Consider the following 18143-nt stretch of genomic DNA (forward strand, 5'->3'; position numbering starts at 1 on the left):
TATCGCAAAGTTTAATGTCGTGAACTTTGTCTAAACTAAGCTTATAAAAATTATAATTTGTTTGCAAATTACTTTATTCATCTTTATATATTCTGTAGGCTCGATGTGCATAACTTAGGATCTTGATTTCATGAAATGGTATTTAGGTTAACAAATCAAATGGCAAAAAACACTCATTTAGTAAATAATTATTCAAATCTTATCACTTTTGTTTAATCGCGTATTAAAGTAAATTGGGTAGTGATCTGTGTTTGAATGTGGTCATTATGGAATCATTATTGAGATAATTATTACTCTATATGTAAAGGATCGACCAAAAAGAACGACATGACTTTAAGATAAAATAAAAAACTCAAAGTCTTCGAGCTCGAGCTTTGATGGTTGATTGGGTAAACCAGATAAAATAATTTAGCAGCGTTAAATATCCTGATCTTGGCGGTTCTCTGATTGGGCGTTTTCTCGACATTAACGAGTTGCCATACTTTGCACAATGTGTCCATGTTTAGCGGTATAACATAAGGAGATGTACGTCTTGTTGGAAATAGTGATCGCGGCGTCAATTTCATCAAGAAATCCGAGAAAAAAGTGGGTCAGCACCGTGGTACAACAACATTTCCTGCCTCATTTCGAAAGAAATAAACCCCGACGATGCCGCCTTACCATAATCCGCCCCAAACGATAAGTTTTTGAATTTGCGTGAAAATCTTTGATAATTTCCCAGCCTTGTATCAAAGTGAAACGTGATGAAATGACAAACACACTGACAAAATTTGACACACATCTGTAAAATAATACTATGACCGTCACTAGTTGTCAAAATCACGTCATCCGTATTGGATCTTTCGCATACCCGAACTTTAATAAATGATTGGTCCAACCCGGTCCTTTAAAGTGTCAGCTAACTCGATCATTATCATCGGTTGCAGTGGCACCGTCGTTTTTTTGGTATCAGCTCGATATTTGTCCTTCTTTAGGGTAAGTGTGCCTATGATCGAACATCTCCCAGTGATCGGACACTACTCACTTTTTGCGTTTAAACTAAGAAAATCGTTAGAGCAGGCATGTCTAGAAAAAATTCAATGGGAGTAGCCATAGATTTTTAACGGTATGATAAGCAAAATTTTCTGATAATTGCGTGACCGATTTTACTAAAGAAGTTTTAGTTGGTGCACATATCGCAAAGTGTGTAAAAGTTATTTTTTTGTTAATGATATATACATATGTACTTATATATTTTTGCAGCTAAGTATTATATGATAGTGTGCGAAAAAGTGTGTTAGTAAAATTTAATTTCTATCATAAATGATTCAAAAATAAATCGTGATGAAAATCTTGTTAAAAAATAAAATTTTAATGGAATTAACATTAAGTTAAATTCCAATGCCCGCTTTAACATTACCGGTTAGTAGAAATTGAGATAAAGTACGTACTCCAATATCCGAACAGAAAGTTTTAACAATACTATATAAGTTTTATTTTAATTTAAAATATTTTTAGAATGAGTAATGAACAAACTAGCATAAAAAAAGTGGCGCTTAATACTTAAGCATCCGTAAAGCCTCCGTAAAGCATTCAGTATTTATGTGTTGGGAAGAATTTAGTATACCGTCCCAGGATTTCAAGGATAAAAAGAATATTCAAATAATTCTTACAAACATGAATTTTGAACAAATGCTTATAATTTGAAATATAATTTTTGTATTTATGAGTTGTATTAAATTTTGACATAAAGAGATAAGAGGTATCCTATGTCCTTACCCTGGTTCGAAGCTACCTCCTCACCAATTTTCAGTCAAATCGGTTTAGCCGTTCTTCAGTTATAAATGGTGTAACTAACAACAACTTTCTTTTATATACATACATACTTATATAGATTATTCATTACTTTTTTACATTTCTAGTAGTTTGTTTAGAAATATCTTTAATTATAAGTGAAAATTTTGAATTGTAACAGTGCATTGCGAAAATGGACAGACAAGCAATACTGACACTCAATATTAAAGAATTGCAGCAAGCACTACGTGAACTAAATATTTCCCCTACTGGACGTAAAGCGGAGTTGCAAAAGAGACTGTTGTTGTACCATGGACAAGAGACACATGAGGATGATGAAAATGCTGAATCAGTTAGTTCCTATGACGATGTATCAAATACAAATTTTACGTTTTACGCTGTTTTTACGTTTAATTATATCAAAGAAAGCCTAACACAATTTAGTGGTGACGATAATATCGATATTCAAGAATGGATAAATGAATTTGAGGAAAATGCATTAGTAGTAGGGTGGAATAGTGTGCAGAAATTTATTTTTAGTAAGCAGTTGCTGAAAGGAGCTGCCAAATTGTTTATTAGAAGCCACCGAGGCTTGGTCAGTTGGGAATCACTGAAGGAAGAATTGATCAGTGAATTCGGGAAAAAGGTGTCGTCGTCAGAAGTGCATAATTAGTTGAGAAGTCGTAAGAAGAGGGTAAAAGAAACGTTTCGCGAGTATTTGTATGTTCTTACTGAAATATCGATACTGAAAGTTTAATATCATATTTCATTGAGGGTATAATAGATATAAAATTGAACAAAGCGGTTCTGTACGAAGCAAAAACCATTAGTGAGTTAAAAGAAAAAATTCAAATTTACGAAAAACTCTATAGTAAAGCACTTAAGTCAATACCGAATACGCCTTATAATAAAAAAGTCTCAAAATCGTGTTTTAGGTGTGGAAGCTCTACACATCTCATTCGCGACTGCAGCTGTCAACAAACAAAATGTTTCAAATGTAATGGTATAGGACACAAGTCTCTTGAATGTAATGGTACTGCGGGTACAAAAGTAAAGAAGGAATCAGACAAAATTCTTCTTCTTCTTCTTAATTGGCGTAGACACCGCTTACGCGATTATAGCCGAGTTAACAACAGCGCGCCAGTCGTTTCTTCTTTTCGCTGCGTGGCGCCAATTGGATATTCCAAGCGAAGCCAGGTCCTTCTCCACTTGGTCCTTCCAACGGAGTGGAGGGCTTCCTCTTCCTCTGCTTCCCCCAGCGGGTACTGCGTCGTATGCTTTCAGAGCTGGAGTGTTTTCATCTATCCGGACAACATGACCTAGCCAGCGTAGCCGCTGTCTTTTAATTCGCTGAACTATGTCAATGTCGTCATATATCTCATACAGCTCATCGTTCCATCGGATGCGATATTCGCCGTGGCCAATGCGCAAAGGACCATAAATCTTTCGCAGAATTTTTCTCTCGAAAACTCGTAACGTCGACTCATCGGTTGCTGTCATCGCCCAAGCCTCTGCACCATATAGCAGGACGGGAATTATGAGCGACTTATAGAGTTTAGCTTTTGTTCGTCGAGAGAGGACTTTACTTTTCAATTGCCTACTCAGTCCGAAGTAGCACCTGTTGGCAAGAGCAATCCTATTTGCTATCCAATTTCCAGGCTGACATTATTAATGGTGTTAATACTGGTTCCTAAATAGACGAAATTATCTACAACTTTAAAGTTATGACTGTCAACAGTGACGTGAGAGCCCACTCGTTCACTGCCACACCCATTTTCTGTGCTTCCTTGTCCAGCCTGGAGAAAGCAGAACTAACGGCGCGGGTGTTGAGGCCGATGATATCAATATCGTCGGCATACGCCAGCAGCTATACACTCTTATAGAAGATGGTACCTTCTCTGTTTAGTTCTGCAGCTCGAACTATTTTCTCCAGGAGCAGGTTGAAGAAGTCGCAGGATAGGGAGTCGCCTTGTCTGAAACCTCGTTTGGTATCGAACGGCTCGGAGAGGTCCTTCCCGATCCTGACGGAGCTTTTCGTGTTGTTCAACGTCAGTTTACACAGTCGTATTAGTTTTGCGGGGATACCAAATTCAGACATCGCGGCATAAAGGCAGCTCCTTTTCGTGCTGTCGAAAGCAGCTTTGAAATCGACGAAGAGGTGGTGTGTGTCGATTCTCCTTTCACGGGTCTTTTCCCAAGATTTGGCGCATGGTGAATATCTGGTCGGTTGTTGATTTTCCAGGTCTGAAGCCACACTGATAAAGTCCAATCAGTTTGTTGACGGTGGGCTTTAATCTTTCACACAATACGCTCGATAGAACCTTATATGCGATGTTGAGAAGGCTAATCCCACGGTAGTTGGCGCAGATTGTGGGGTCTCCTTTTTTATGGATTGGGCAGAGCACACTTAAATTCCAATCGTTGGGCATGCTCTCGTCCGACCATATTTTACAAAGAAGCTGATGCATGCTCCCTATTAGCTCTTCGCCGCCGTTTTTGAATAGCTCGGCCGGTAGTCCGTCGGCCTCTGCCGTTTTGTTGTTCTTGAGGCGGGCAATTGCTATTCGAACTTCTTCATAGTCGGGTAATGGAACGTCTGCTCCATCGTCATCGATTGGGGAATCGGGTTCTCCTTCTCCTGGTGTTGTGCGTTCACTGCCATTCAGCAGGCTGGAGAAGTGTTCACTCCATAATCTAAGTATGCTCTGGGCATTGGTTACTAGATCACCTTAGGGGGTTCTACAAGAGTAAGCTCCGGTCTTGAAACCTTCTGTAAGCCGACGCATTTTTTCGTAGAATTTTCGAGCATTACCCCTGTCGGTCAGTTTATCAAGCTCTTCATACTCACGCATTTCGGCCTTTTTCTTCTTCTGTCTGCAGATGCGTCTCGCTTCCCTCTTCAACTCTCGGTATCTATCCCATCCCGCACGTGTAGTGGTCGATCGTAACGTTGCGAGGTAGGCAGCCTGTTTCCTCTCCGCTGCGACACGGCACTCCTCGTCGTACCAGCTGTTCTTTTGCACTTTCCGAAAACCAATGGTTTCGGTTGCAGCAGTACGTAAAGAGTTTGAAATGCCGTCCCACAGTTCCCTTATACCGTGTTGTTGACGAGTGCTCTCAGAGAGCAGGAGTGCAAGCCGAGTAGAAAATCGTTCGGCTGTCTGTTGTGTTTGCAGCTTCTCGACGTCGAACCTTCCTTGTGTTTGTTGAAGTGCGTTTTTTGCTGCACAGAGGCGGGTGCGAATCTTGGCTGCAACAAGATAGTGATCCTAGTCGATGTTGAGGTTGAATTTACCGACCGTAGTGCCAAATATACCTTCTTTGCCCACCCTGGCGTTAAAGTCGCCAAGCACGATTTTGACATCGTGGCGGGGGCAGCTCTCATAAGCGCGCTCCAAGCGCTCATAGAAGGCATCTTTGGTCACATCGTCCTTCTCTTCCGTCGGGGCGTGTGCGCAAATCAGCGATATGTTGAAGAACATCGCTTTGATGCGGATTGTGGGTAGACGTTCATTCACCGGAGTGAATGATAGTACTCGGCGACGGAGTCTCTCTCCCACCACGAATCCAACACTAAACTCGCGCTCCTTTATATGACCACTGTAGTAAATGTCACAAGGACCTACTCGTCTCTGTCCTTGTCCCGTCCATCGCATTTCTTGGACGGCGGTGATGTCAGCCTTTATTTTTGCGAGGACATCAAGCAGCTGGGCAGCGGCACCTTCCCAATTAAGGGTCCGGACATTCCAGGTGCATGCCCTTATTTCATAGTCCATATTTCGTTTGCCATGGTCGTCATCAAAAGGGGGGTTTCTCTTCCGAGGCTTGTTGTTCCTTTTCATTGGGGGTGTTTTCCACGTGGCGCGTCCCAAACCTAGCGCACAACCTTATGCAGGGGATGTTTCGCCTTCTCACATTAGCTCGCCTTCGAACGGATGTTCTTAGGCTCCCCAGAGGATACTTGGTCAAAGACCGGAAGTTGTGAGCTGCTTAAGCCATGTGTAAAAGAATCGTTTCTGGCCACTCCCAAGTGAATGGCGATCAAAGAACTTTCCCCACTTGCGTGAACTTCTACACACGACTTCATCCTCCGGCATTATATCAGTTATGATAATTTGGCCAATATTGGCATAAACATTTCTCATGAGTTCATATTTCGATGAAGTGAATTGACAAAAGGCAGGTGGGATTGATATCAAACCACTGGAAGTATCAACCAGAATTTGCTTTTTCCTTATCGAATACGATGTAAAATGTCTTCGGCAATGTAATTTTTGTTCGTATCCCACAATTGACGCAGATTTGAAGGCTGATACTTATGTCGAAATGATCATCGCGAAAAGTCTACGAACTTCAGTGGCATGCGAAGTAGCTATTGAATCTTCCATCGTTTGATTCCATTGATTATCTATCATGTTCCAGCAATTGCAATTGCTGGGATGCTTCTCAAAAAGTTCCACACACCGTAGCATTCATAGTACATTTGGCTATTCTCCAAATGTGCTGCGAGACGCACAACAGCAGAAAAACGTTCATGAATTACAAAAGTAATAAGGCCAATAACCGTCATTTTGCTTTCTTTGGTGACGTATTTGCAAACGTTTTTGGTCGATTTCACCAAACTGCAATGTTCAACATTGACATGAGTTTTGAATATGAATTAGACAACAGTGGCGAATATGGTACGAACCACGTGTTGTCGACTTCGATATTCAGTTCTCTAAGTTGAATGCTAAATGTTCTGCCATTGTCGTCTGGTGTGCTACGCCGATAGAGTGGGTATCCATCAGTGCGTTTCCGAAAGAAAAGCACGTTGATAGTGTTTCGTCCATTTATTGTCAGACATTCGACCGAAGTGGGATTGTGGTGTCCGCAAGGTCCATGAACCATATTGGTTTTCATCCCTTCGTATAATGCTGGATCTTTCTTTGCATTAGGAATTCCCGCAGAAATGATTTCATCAATTGGATCTGGTGTAACCACCTTCCACTATCCAAAGAAGAATGTGTGCGTGCGGCAAACCTCTATTTTGCCACTCAACAGAGTACATCCATCATCTAACAGCGCCATATATGTACATATACCATACGTTGCTTCAAGATAAAGTCCATCAAACATAGTAGCTGTTGTTGGAGAAGTCGTGCTGTGACATCGTGACGATCGCTTGCTGATTGACCGCGTTTGTTTTTTCATGTATACTGGTTTGTTTCTTACAAAATATATATATACGCCCACTGGATATTTGTTTTCCAGTTACTACAAAAAGCTCTGTTAAGTTGGTCACATTGCTTGGCTAAGGGGCTTAAGTAATAGTAAGGTCCACATCCCAAATGGGCACGCACTCTATTCTTACGAACCAAGAGGGACACCTCATAATTCCCAAAATGGTTGTATGGATGAATAAACCCTCGGTTTTACGCCTATCTCCTATTGTGGAAGTATGAGGATACCCGCACCAATACCACCCTAAGCCAAAGTGTTGAGGTACCCGCGACGATGGCTGAATGGTCAGCGGGCGGTAACGAATGCCTGATCGCCCTGTCGAGGTCGATGGTATTAAACGCCTTCTTTACTCATACCGGCTCTGCGGACGAGTGACCCGGCGTACTCTTGGGACCAAACATAAAGAAAGAAACCAAAACAATAACAAATACAACAACAATAAACTTGACGACAACCGCTATGACCACTTATTAAATAGGTCCAGGAAAAATGTCTACAGACTCACTGCTACTATACAAATGGGTATGCCTTACAACAACATCTGCCGAGGGTGCGAAGTAGTAGGGAATAAGGAAACAATTTTCCACTTTCTCTGCGAATGCCTAGCCCTATCGAAGATCCGACACAGAACACTTGGAATCCATCAAGCACCAAACCTTGAGTGGATGTCTATGTATAAAAAACCATATCGACATTAGTAGCTTCATCGAAACCACAAAATGGTTTAAAAGAAAAGGTGAAACGTGATAGCAATAACAAAAAGGTCTACGACTAGTGCAAGAAAATGGCACAGCATGTGCTAATTGAGCCCGAAATATGACAGGACTGCACTCTGATGAATCTTTCCACTTATAACATAAGGTCTATCTTAAGTGGATTGTAGATATATGTACTTCTTAGAATGTAAGATTTATTTTTGTATCTAGGCTTAAGAAAAATATTGTATTTAAGAAGAAACGAAATAAAGAAAACCACGGAGATGCCCACGGGAGTTGCTCACGGGCAGTTGCCCACGAAACACAAAACGAATAATGAATTTGTATGTACGTCCGAATATCTTCTATCTAGGTACATATATACATACAAGCATACATATATAGCAAGTAAGTTCGGACATTTTACCATATTCTCTTGCAACTTGCAAAATGGGCGAAAACGTCAACCAGAGGATGATATACTTGTATAATTCATACACTGACCGACCTTCGGCATAAGGTGTGTTAGAAAAACGAAAATCATTATATTATGTACAAGTAGTACTATACATATATGGGAGTTGATATTACCTGATATTATCTATTTCTGCCAGTACCACATACTATTTACATGCTCCTCGGTTTCATTAAGGTACATCACATACCATCACCAATCATATGGAGTAAAGTCAGCCGTATATTCGAAAATCTTGATGTTAGGAAAATTTCAGCTCTTTATTTTCTTTTAGTGATTAGTAATGGCACTTTATAGTTTTACTTGTCATTTCATTAGTATTCGCTTATTGAATATTATGTACGAATGAGTGCATTAAAGTATTCTTCAGCACATTTTTCAAGGTTAAGCAATGAAAACACTACCAATTTGGAATAATTATTTTGCATTTGAATTTGCGATTTGATTTGTAACGATGTGTGTATATATATGTACGTTTTAAATTCTCTCATTTATTAACTACATGTAAATATATTGTATGTACATACATACATATGTATATTTATATTTCTTCTGGAAGTACTTACAATCGCCTCTTTCACCTCTGGTAAAATGCCATTTCTCATCAGCGTCAAAATGTGCATCGCCACCGCGCCCCACTCCAGGGTAAAAAGCATGAGCAAGCACCATACCAGGCCCATCGAATTTGTAGCCATCACCATGGTCTCCGCTAAAAAAAAGTAAATAAAAGTTTTAGATCATAATTTGTATAGTTCTGTAGACAACATAGTGTTAAAAAAATTTAAGGTTTTGAATTCCGTAACCAGAAGACTTCTTTTATTATAAAAAATTATATTTTCTTGGTACAATAATGTATTAAATCCCATTTGTAGTCAGAGCTGTTATTTTTGTCCAGCTCTAAGATGCTTTGTGCTAATAAATTGAATATGTAATTTCTAACAAATAAATCGATTTCTTGAAGAGCTAACCATATTTTATATATATTTTAATGTGCTTACTTAACTATGTACATATGTATAAAAGGAATGGAGGCTTTGATATTAACATATCTACTTAGCTAGATCTATACTTCCACACTAATATTATAAATGTGAATGGAAGTACTTTTGTTACGCCTTTCACGTCAAAACTACTTAACCGATCATCTTAAAACTTGTAGTCATATAACTAATGGCATTAGAAAAGACATATTATATTCATTATTAAAAATATATAGTTTAAAAAGCTAAAAAAACACGCTTTTAAAGCACAACAAACTAAAAAGTGAAAAATAATTATTCGTCTTAAAACTTGTAGACAATAATAATGAACCAAAAATTCGTGTATTATTGAGAAAATAGGGGAGATGCTCAATATATAGTATGTATGAAAAATATATCATATATACATATGTATATATGTATATATGAAATATATATCCTCGCTATTCTTATAATAAGCTTAAGTGAGCTTATACTAAGGATTATTTTTCACTTTTTAGTTTGACGTGAGAAACTCAAAATTAGTCAAAAATTTAACTATGTTATATTGTTAAAGTAAATCGATAATTAAGCAGTATTTAATCTATACTCTGAACCTAATTGGTACATTGGGTAGTCGAAAAAGTCCTTTCGTATTTCTATTTAAACTTCAACTTATTTTTTTATATTTATACTAATAAATAAATAAACAAATATGTATCATTTTGGTCGACCACTTTTTGCCGTTTTTTCGCTAGAGACATTATTCCTTCAGTGTAAAATGAACTTTCGAAATTTCCAGAACGGAAGCGAGCGAACTTTTGTTGTGGTACACGAACTGACTGCATCATATCCGTAAACTTCACAAATTTCATTAGTGGCTTGCGTGATATTCTTCCCTTTTATATACCAAAATATACTGAATTTCTTCATTATTTGCACTCATTTTTGAACAGCATTAACTTTTTTCACCTTCCCCGAATTTAATTTAACTAAATGAAGCTTAAAATCCCACCTTTCCAACACTATATAATATGGCACAATGTGATTGATAGCACTGGTGATATACAAGGTGCGTTCTAAAGTAAACAGGATTTTTACAAAAAAAAAAAAACAGAACAAATGGTTTTTTCTGCAAAATCACTTTATTTTATTCAAAATAGGAGACTAAAACCAACACCGAATTAGCATCGTCTTCACTTTTGACTTCTCCATGCGAGATTTTTGTGGTTTCGGCTCGTCCGGTGGCTTCCATTCAGCACTATGACGTTTCATTTTGAGATCATCACCAGTCACAATATTGTTAAGGAAGTTTTTGTCCTTTTTTACCTCTTTAATGATGTCCTTCGAATGTTGGATTCTGAGCAATTTTTGGTCGTCAGTCAATTTGTGCGGAACAAATCGTGCACACCTTTCGTAAGCCCAAATGTTCGGTCAAAATGTGATAAATCGATTTTGGATATGTTCAATTGAATTTCCATGAATTTCAATGATGATTTCGGCTGATTTTTTATGAATTCACGCACAGTTTCGATGGAATTTCCGGTGATCACGACCACTTTGAAAACGTTGAAACCACTCGTACACTCTGCAATCATCGCCATAAACTTGTTTTATCAATTGAAACGTTTCGGTAAAAGTTTTACCAATTTTAAAACTAATTTTAATGTTGACTCTTTGTTAGAGCTCATTTTCGCACAGATAACACAAACATACTGACACTTAAAACGCAATAACTTCACTTCCCATCGATCAAATGTCATGGAATTCTCACTGGACAATCGATAATTCGAAAAGTCCTGTTTACTTTTACGACTGCAACGACATTTATTGAGAAAATACGAAAGGACCATTCCGACTACCCAATATTATAATCCTGAGCGTGTTCGTGGCCGGAGGCCGAAGGCACCTTTTCTTGGTTTGTCGGTGTTTTGATTTGTTGGTTTTTCGACTGTCGGAATTCTAAATTTCCAGATTTTGATTGTCGACATTATGTTATACACCCAAAAAAATTTAAGTGAAATTGATTTATTTTTTACTTTTTCGTGTTTCAGTTGCTTACAGAATATAATATATTAATATATCCATTAATATATGTATACATATTATGATCTCTATTCACTGTATTCAAAATGGCAAACAAGAGTTCTTTTTAGTTTCATGACCTGCAAATAGGGATGCAAACGATGCATCGATGTTTCTGAAACATCGATGTTTTTGTCAAAAAGCATCGATGTTTGCCATCGATGTTACCTGGATCGATGTTTTATGGCGATGTTTTTTCAAATTTTACTCCACATCTTTGCAGCACTTTTTCTCGTTATTAATGCGAAAACATCTGCTTCGAAACGCTTTAGCAAACTGTCATGTGATTTGTTGTAAAATACGGAGAATTCGTTGGTTGAATGTGCACTTGAATAATACTAAGAATTCGCTTATGAATTAATGCGAAATAAGTTTTATAAAAAATCGAAAATACATATATATTTCGTGCTATGTGTGTCAGAAGTTGTTTTTGAGCGTTTAATATAAGTTTTGTTTCGAATTCATCTGTTGTCAATCACAACTTTATTACAAGTGTAGTGAATATAAAATATATGTAAATAATTGCGTTAGACGTTTAAATATGTACATAATATTTCAGATTTTCAAAGTACTGCCTTCAAAATCAAAAAGCAAGGTCTGGAGCTTCTTTATAAGAAATTCAGATGCATCCGCCACATGCAAGCTCTGCAACAAGAAATTAAAAACATCAGGTAACACGTCGAATCTTCGCTGTCACGTTGAGAATGTACATAAAAAGGTATTACTCGATCAAGATGATAATGCAGAATGCTCCTCCAAAACTACGCCAGACTCGGAACCAAAACAGCGAAAAATTTCTGAAATAATTAACATATCACCAACCGCTGGGACGACAGAGTCAAGTGAGTTATCCGACAATAGTAATAAGAAGACTGCATGTATTGAATCGTCTCCTAGTACATGTACTCCATCAGTACTGCAAAATAAATCGGATCAGTTGCCTGCGCTGATCCAACTTAATGTGAAAGACTTTTTTGAGCAAGTCGAAAGTATTTCTTACCAAGATGACCCTAAATCAAGGAAAATTACTGAAGCAATTGTAAAATATATTATAATGGACAACAAGCCATTTTCCACTGTAGAAGGAACAGGTTTTCTGCAGATGATGAAAGAACTGGTTTCGCTTTTTAAAGTTCCAAGGAGAGAAACAAAAAAAATACGAGTGGATGAAAAATATGAAGCGCTGACTTCAATTTTCAAAGAGTATATTCGTAAGTGCGACAGTTATTGCCTAACGTATGACATATGGACAGAGACAATGAAAAATCAGTCGTTCCTTGGGGTAACAATTCATTTTTTGGACAATTTACGTTTGTTGAGTGGGACGTTAAGAGTAATCGAACTGCACGAAAGTCATACAGCAGCTTATTTAGAAGAAACTATGTTTAAACTTTTCAACGAGTGGAACGTTGGCATAAATAAAGTTTCTGCTTGTGTAACAGATAATGATTCAACCATGATGAAATTAAATAGAAGCTTGTTTGGCTAAAAAAATAATACCCTTCCAAATTTCATAAAGGATGCAAATAATGGCGTTAGTACGTCGGAATCTTCGGATGAGTGTGCAACAGAAAACCCGTTTGATATTTGGAGCCATCATAAACAGTTGGTCCACCAAAATATGAAATGTAAGTTTTCCAATTTATCTGCTATAACAACAACGGAAGTTGAAGTGCAAATGTTTCTTGGATTAGCTGTTGCTTCTATCAATCAGAATCCAACAGAAATGTGGGATGATATGAAAAATGTATTTCCTGAATTGTATAAACAAGCTTCCAAATATTTATCCATTGTGGGCACTTCAGTCCCTAGTGAACGACTGTTTTCTAAAGCTGGAGCAACGATTACTCAGTAAAGAAATCGCTTGACAGGGAAAAAACTTTTCAAACTGTTATTCTTAAATTCTGTTTTAAATAAATAATTTGTTGTTTGTTCAAAAACTATTTACATCTTTTATTTATTGAGAAAAGGTTTTAATAGGTAGCTAAAATATATATCAATTAAAGGCGTACTACTGTATTTCACTTATTTATGGTTCTGAAAGAAGCTTTTTATCCTCACTAATAAAATACGTTAAAAAACTTCAAAAATCCATCGATGTTTCGATACATCGATGTTTCAATGGCCGATGTTTTTGATTTCGATGTTGTTTGAAGAAACATCGATACATCGAACCATCGATGTTTCATTTCACGATGTTTGCATCCCCACCTGCAAACTATCACGTCCCAAATTTGAGACAATTTTTGGGACTAAAGACTAGAGACTGTGTTGTGAATAGCAACTAGTCACAAATTAAGACTTTGCCTCAAAATGTCTCAAATAGTGGCTAGAGACTGCTTACAGAATTACGCTATAAGTGTTACTAAGCTTGTCCAGGAGCAAACAGTCGAGAGCCCAGAGTAGGTAAACGGGACGCATGCGTAGATGCGAGAGGTAGGTGGAGAGAGAGCAGTGGCAGTATATTTTTTTAGTAACTATTTGAGTATTGAAAGAATATACTTTTTTCTTTTGTGAGATTTAACAATGTTATGTAATATAAACGAATAAAAATCGCAGTTACATAAGTCCTCTTCTTCTTCTTTATTGGCGTAGACACCGCTTACGCGATTATAGCCGAGTTAACAACAGCGCGCCAGTCGTTTCTTCTTTTTGCTACGTGGCGCCAATTGGATATTCCTAGCGAAGCCAGGTCCTTCTCCACTTGGTCCTTCCAACGGAGTGGAGGTCTTCCTCTTCCTCTGCTTCCCCCGGCAGGTACTGCGTCGAATACTTTCAGAGCTGGAGTGTTTTCATCCATCCGGACAACATGACCAAGCCAGCGTAGCCGCTGTCTTTTAATTCGCTGAACTATGTCAATGTCGTCATATATCTCGTACAGCTCATCGTTCCATCGAATGCGTCCTACTCTCCGCTATTGGCTTTGGTGACAATTGCTAAAGAGCTGACAACGACATGACGGTAAACATCTGTATGTTTACTACAAAACTTCTATTACAAGCATAGCTTTGGAATTCGAAAAATCTTTGCAATCGTATATCTCCAGTGCTACCAATCACATTATGTCATACCATACGGGGTTAGAAAGGTGAGATTTTAAGTTTCATTTAACCAAAAAAAAATGAATTCGGGGAAGTTGAAAAAGTGAAGAAACTCGCAAGCCACCAATACAATTTGTGAAGTTTACGGAGACGAGATGCTGTATCGTGTAGCACAACAATGGTTCGCTCCGTTTCGTTCTGGAAATTTCGATGTAAAATATGCACCTCGCTCTCGTTGACCTATCGTTGAAAAAGTCGACGAAAACTTAACATTCATCATCAAACGGGTTTGAATCATTTAAAAAAGGCTGGCTACAAACAGAAGTTCAATGTGTTGGCCGAATTAACATCTGCGATTCTTTGCTGACGAAATGAAATCGAACCATTTCTGAAGCGAATAGTAACAGGAGACGAAAAATTGATCAAATACGGCAATAATGTGAGAAAAAGAGCATGGTCCAAACGTGGTGAAGCTCAACAAATAGTCGCAAAGCCAGGATTGAGGCTTCGAAAAATTATTGAGTGTTTGGAGGGATTGGAAGAGAATCATCCATTGAGATGCTCCAGCCTGGTCGAACGATTGATTTTACATTATACTGTCAAGAACTGATGAGATTGAAGCAAGCAATCGAAAAAACGGCCAGATCTGATCAACAGAAATGGCTTCGACTTCCATCAGCACAACGCTAGACCACATACATCTTTGATGACTCGGCAAAAACTAGGAGAGCTTGGCTGGGAAGTCTTGTTGCATCCACTATATAGCCCTGACCTTGCACTATCGGACTACCATTTGTTTCGGTCAATGCAGAACTCCCTTAATGGAGTAAAGTTGGCCTGAGAAGCCTGTGAGAATTACTTATCGCAGTTTTTTCGCAGAGAAACCAGGAAAGTTTTGCACTGATGGAATAATGTTACCCTATATATACTTTCTTTAAGGATATTTACTATATTTGAGCATACACATATGCTTTTCAAATGTCACCAACAATAGTGAAAACTTTTATTTAAATGTTGCATATTTTTAAGCGCATCTTTTTGGTGAGCTGCTTAAATTTGTTATCGCCTTCCTACAGTGTCGCTCAAATAGGTGACATTATTACCTTTATCCAAAAAATTCAAATTTTGAAATTCATAAGTAAACAAATTTCAAACCATAAAAAATTAATTAGGGTTTTCACAAGTCTCATAAAGTTATAAGTTATAACGATTCGAAAACATAGCATTGAGAATTGTAAATGTGTAAACTCATTTTGGTATGATATCCAACAACAATTTTTTTAAACAAGTGTAAAAATTTACGATTTTACGATGCTTTACGATGGGTTGTGAGTACCCCAAACAAATAAAAAAATGCCGAATACCTGCTGTTTTGTTTGTGCAAAACTAATAATGGAAGCAAATTACTAACTTTTGTGCTCCAATCGACAAATCGCAACGAGACGAATGGGAAAAAGTATGTTGCGGGCAACTGAGTTTGTTATTGAGAATATGTGTGCTACATTTTAAGATGAGGATAATAAAAGAATCTCCTCTTAAAAGAAGCATCTTAATTAAAATTATTCCCCAATCTTGAAGAAAACAATAAATAGAAAGCTTACGTTTTTACCATTGATACGGCCTTAAAACAAACTTATTTGCGGGAATATTTTAACAACTGTATGCTATTTTTATTACTCTTCTATTTATAATATAAATATAAATACAAATGCCGTCATATTGCTTAAAAAAAATATAGACGGGTTGATATAAGCAAATACAAGAATTGTTTACAAATTTATTGTCAAATAAGCGTAGGTCAAATACTATTTCCCTTTGTTTAATACACTTTGAATCATACCATGATTCAACAATATAAGGTTGTGCCGATAGTCCAAAAGCAACAACTTGTCATGAGAGTTTTGATCCATAATGTCAAATTCAACGGTTTTTTTTGTATTGTTTTGTTTTTATGATTTAAGAATAATGTTTAAAATATTTAAATCATTTTTTCCGTCATAACCCAATTTTTGCCGGTTTTCAAGCAAAAATCGGCCGATACTGCTGCAACTTCACCTTCGATATTCGTACGAAGTTCATCATTCGTCGCTTACTTGTTGGCACAGGCCGTAGACTTGACGTAGCCCCACAGGAAATAGTCTAACGGCGCCAAATCGGACGGCCGTTGAATTGACTGGGCCATTCGTGAGAAAACACGTTCACTAAACTTGGTTTTCAATAAATCGATTGTAACATTCAATTCAGGTCAAAAATATTCGGTTATCATTGAGCGGTAGCGATTCCCATTCACTGTAACGTGCCGGTCTTGTTCATCATGGAAGAAGTACGGCCCAATGACGCCGCCGCACCAAACCGTAATGTGTTGATCGCTGCCTGACCAATAACGCATCGTTTGCTTATTAACGAAGCCATTCAGCCAGAAATGAGCCTTTCTTGTCTTTCAACAAACCTTTGCTGAACTGGAATCTAATTACACAAATAATGGCTGGAAGTTATTGTTTACGGATGGCTCCAAGTCCATCGATTCCACTTCGTTAGCAGTTGTCACTGCCACAGGAGAAATTATTTGCAATTGGCTTCTTCCCTCAACGAGCTCTGTATTTACCGCTGAAGGATCTGCTATCCTTCATGCAGTTAATTACGCAAAACTGACAGACAGCAAATCGTGTATGTCTGCAATAACGTCTCCTTCCAATCGCAATCCCATAATAGAAGTTATCAGGGACGCGGTCATTGGTGCCCCTCAGAAAATCCAAGTAATGTGGATCCCTGGCCATGCTGGTATTACAGGCAACCACTTTGCAGACCTCGCTGCGAAAAATGTAGCCGGGACTCCTGCCTTAACATACTACGTCTCATCCAAGAAAGACATTCTTAACCTTATTAAGCACAAAAGGCATCAAAAAAACGCAAGCGAATGGAAAACATTTAAACATCACTACGCGGTCACAAACCCAGCCAGAAATCGTATAATCTACGCGTCAATAGTTCCAACTAGCGCAATGAAGACATATACTCGATTAAGGATTAGACGCACTATCATAACACATGCCCTCTTACTATCGGGTAAAAGCCCATCCATTTGCCCCCTTTGCGATGACACCGCTTCTATCAAACACTTACTCACACTCTGTCCGATGCTTCACCCAACAGCCCACAACTCTGGCAACATTGATCTCATAAAACTACTAAGTGAACCTTCAGAAAAAAACGTGATGATTGTATATAGATTCTTAAAAACCAACGATTTGTTAAAATATATTTAAGCAACTTACATCTTTACTAACCCTTAGCAAATAGAATTTTTCACCTAGTTATAATTACAAGACGGCTGAAGGCCTCGTAGCCAATGCTGCGTTTATGTATTTATATAATAAAACTCTTTTTGTTATATGAATTGTTATAAATAAATAAATAAATAAATAAATTTTTATGGAAACGTCTGCAATGTCAGTTGATTCCACCAATTCAGAAATTGATACAATTTCAATGAACTCCGGGTCTTGGGTTCTTTCCAGTCTGAATATTGGCTTGCCAAGATATTTAAGTGATCTAAATCTACTAAGTAATCGTGACGTATTAAATTACTATTTATTTTTACTCGTGGCTGAGCAAAAAATAACAAAAAAGCAATCGTACGGTAATCTTAACACACAAGTGGCAAAAAAATTTGGAAAATTTGGAATAAAGTAAACATTCCGTTAATCAATGAAATAACTGTCTCGAAAAAACTGAAAACATTGCTATGTAAATAAATATCATAATGAAATAAAATTTAAAAGTAGACCAAGTAAGTCTTCAACGTTTCTGGAAACAATTGTGCGCAAAAACATTGCCTTTCTGCTGTGGTTTAATACCCATTGAACTCCAAGAGCTTATGATTGATCAGCAC

General features: G+C 37.7%; 1 protein-coding gene across 1 annotated transcript in view; it reads right to left on the reverse strand.

Annotated features, from left to right (window-relative positions):
* The window catches only part of LOC120781985 (matrix metalloproteinase-2-like), a 204892-nt gene that overhangs the window by 12736 nt on the left and 174013 nt on the right, over positions 1–18143 (reverse strand). Inside the window, exon 5 of the mRNA XM_040114155.1 lies at positions 8733–8875. Within this exon, the coding sequence (XP_039970089.1) occupies positions 8733–8875 (143 nt within the window). The remainder of the gene's footprint in view (positions 1–8732; positions 8876–18143) is intronic.

The sequence above is a fragment of the Bactrocera tryoni genome, unplaced genomic scaffold, assembly GCF_016617805.1.
Source record: "Bactrocera tryoni isolate S06 unplaced genomic scaffold, CSIRO_BtryS06_freeze2 scaffold_826, whole genome shotgun sequence".
Taxonomy (NCBI): domain Eukaryota; kingdom Metazoa; phylum Arthropoda; class Insecta; order Diptera; family Tephritidae; genus Bactrocera; species Bactrocera tryoni.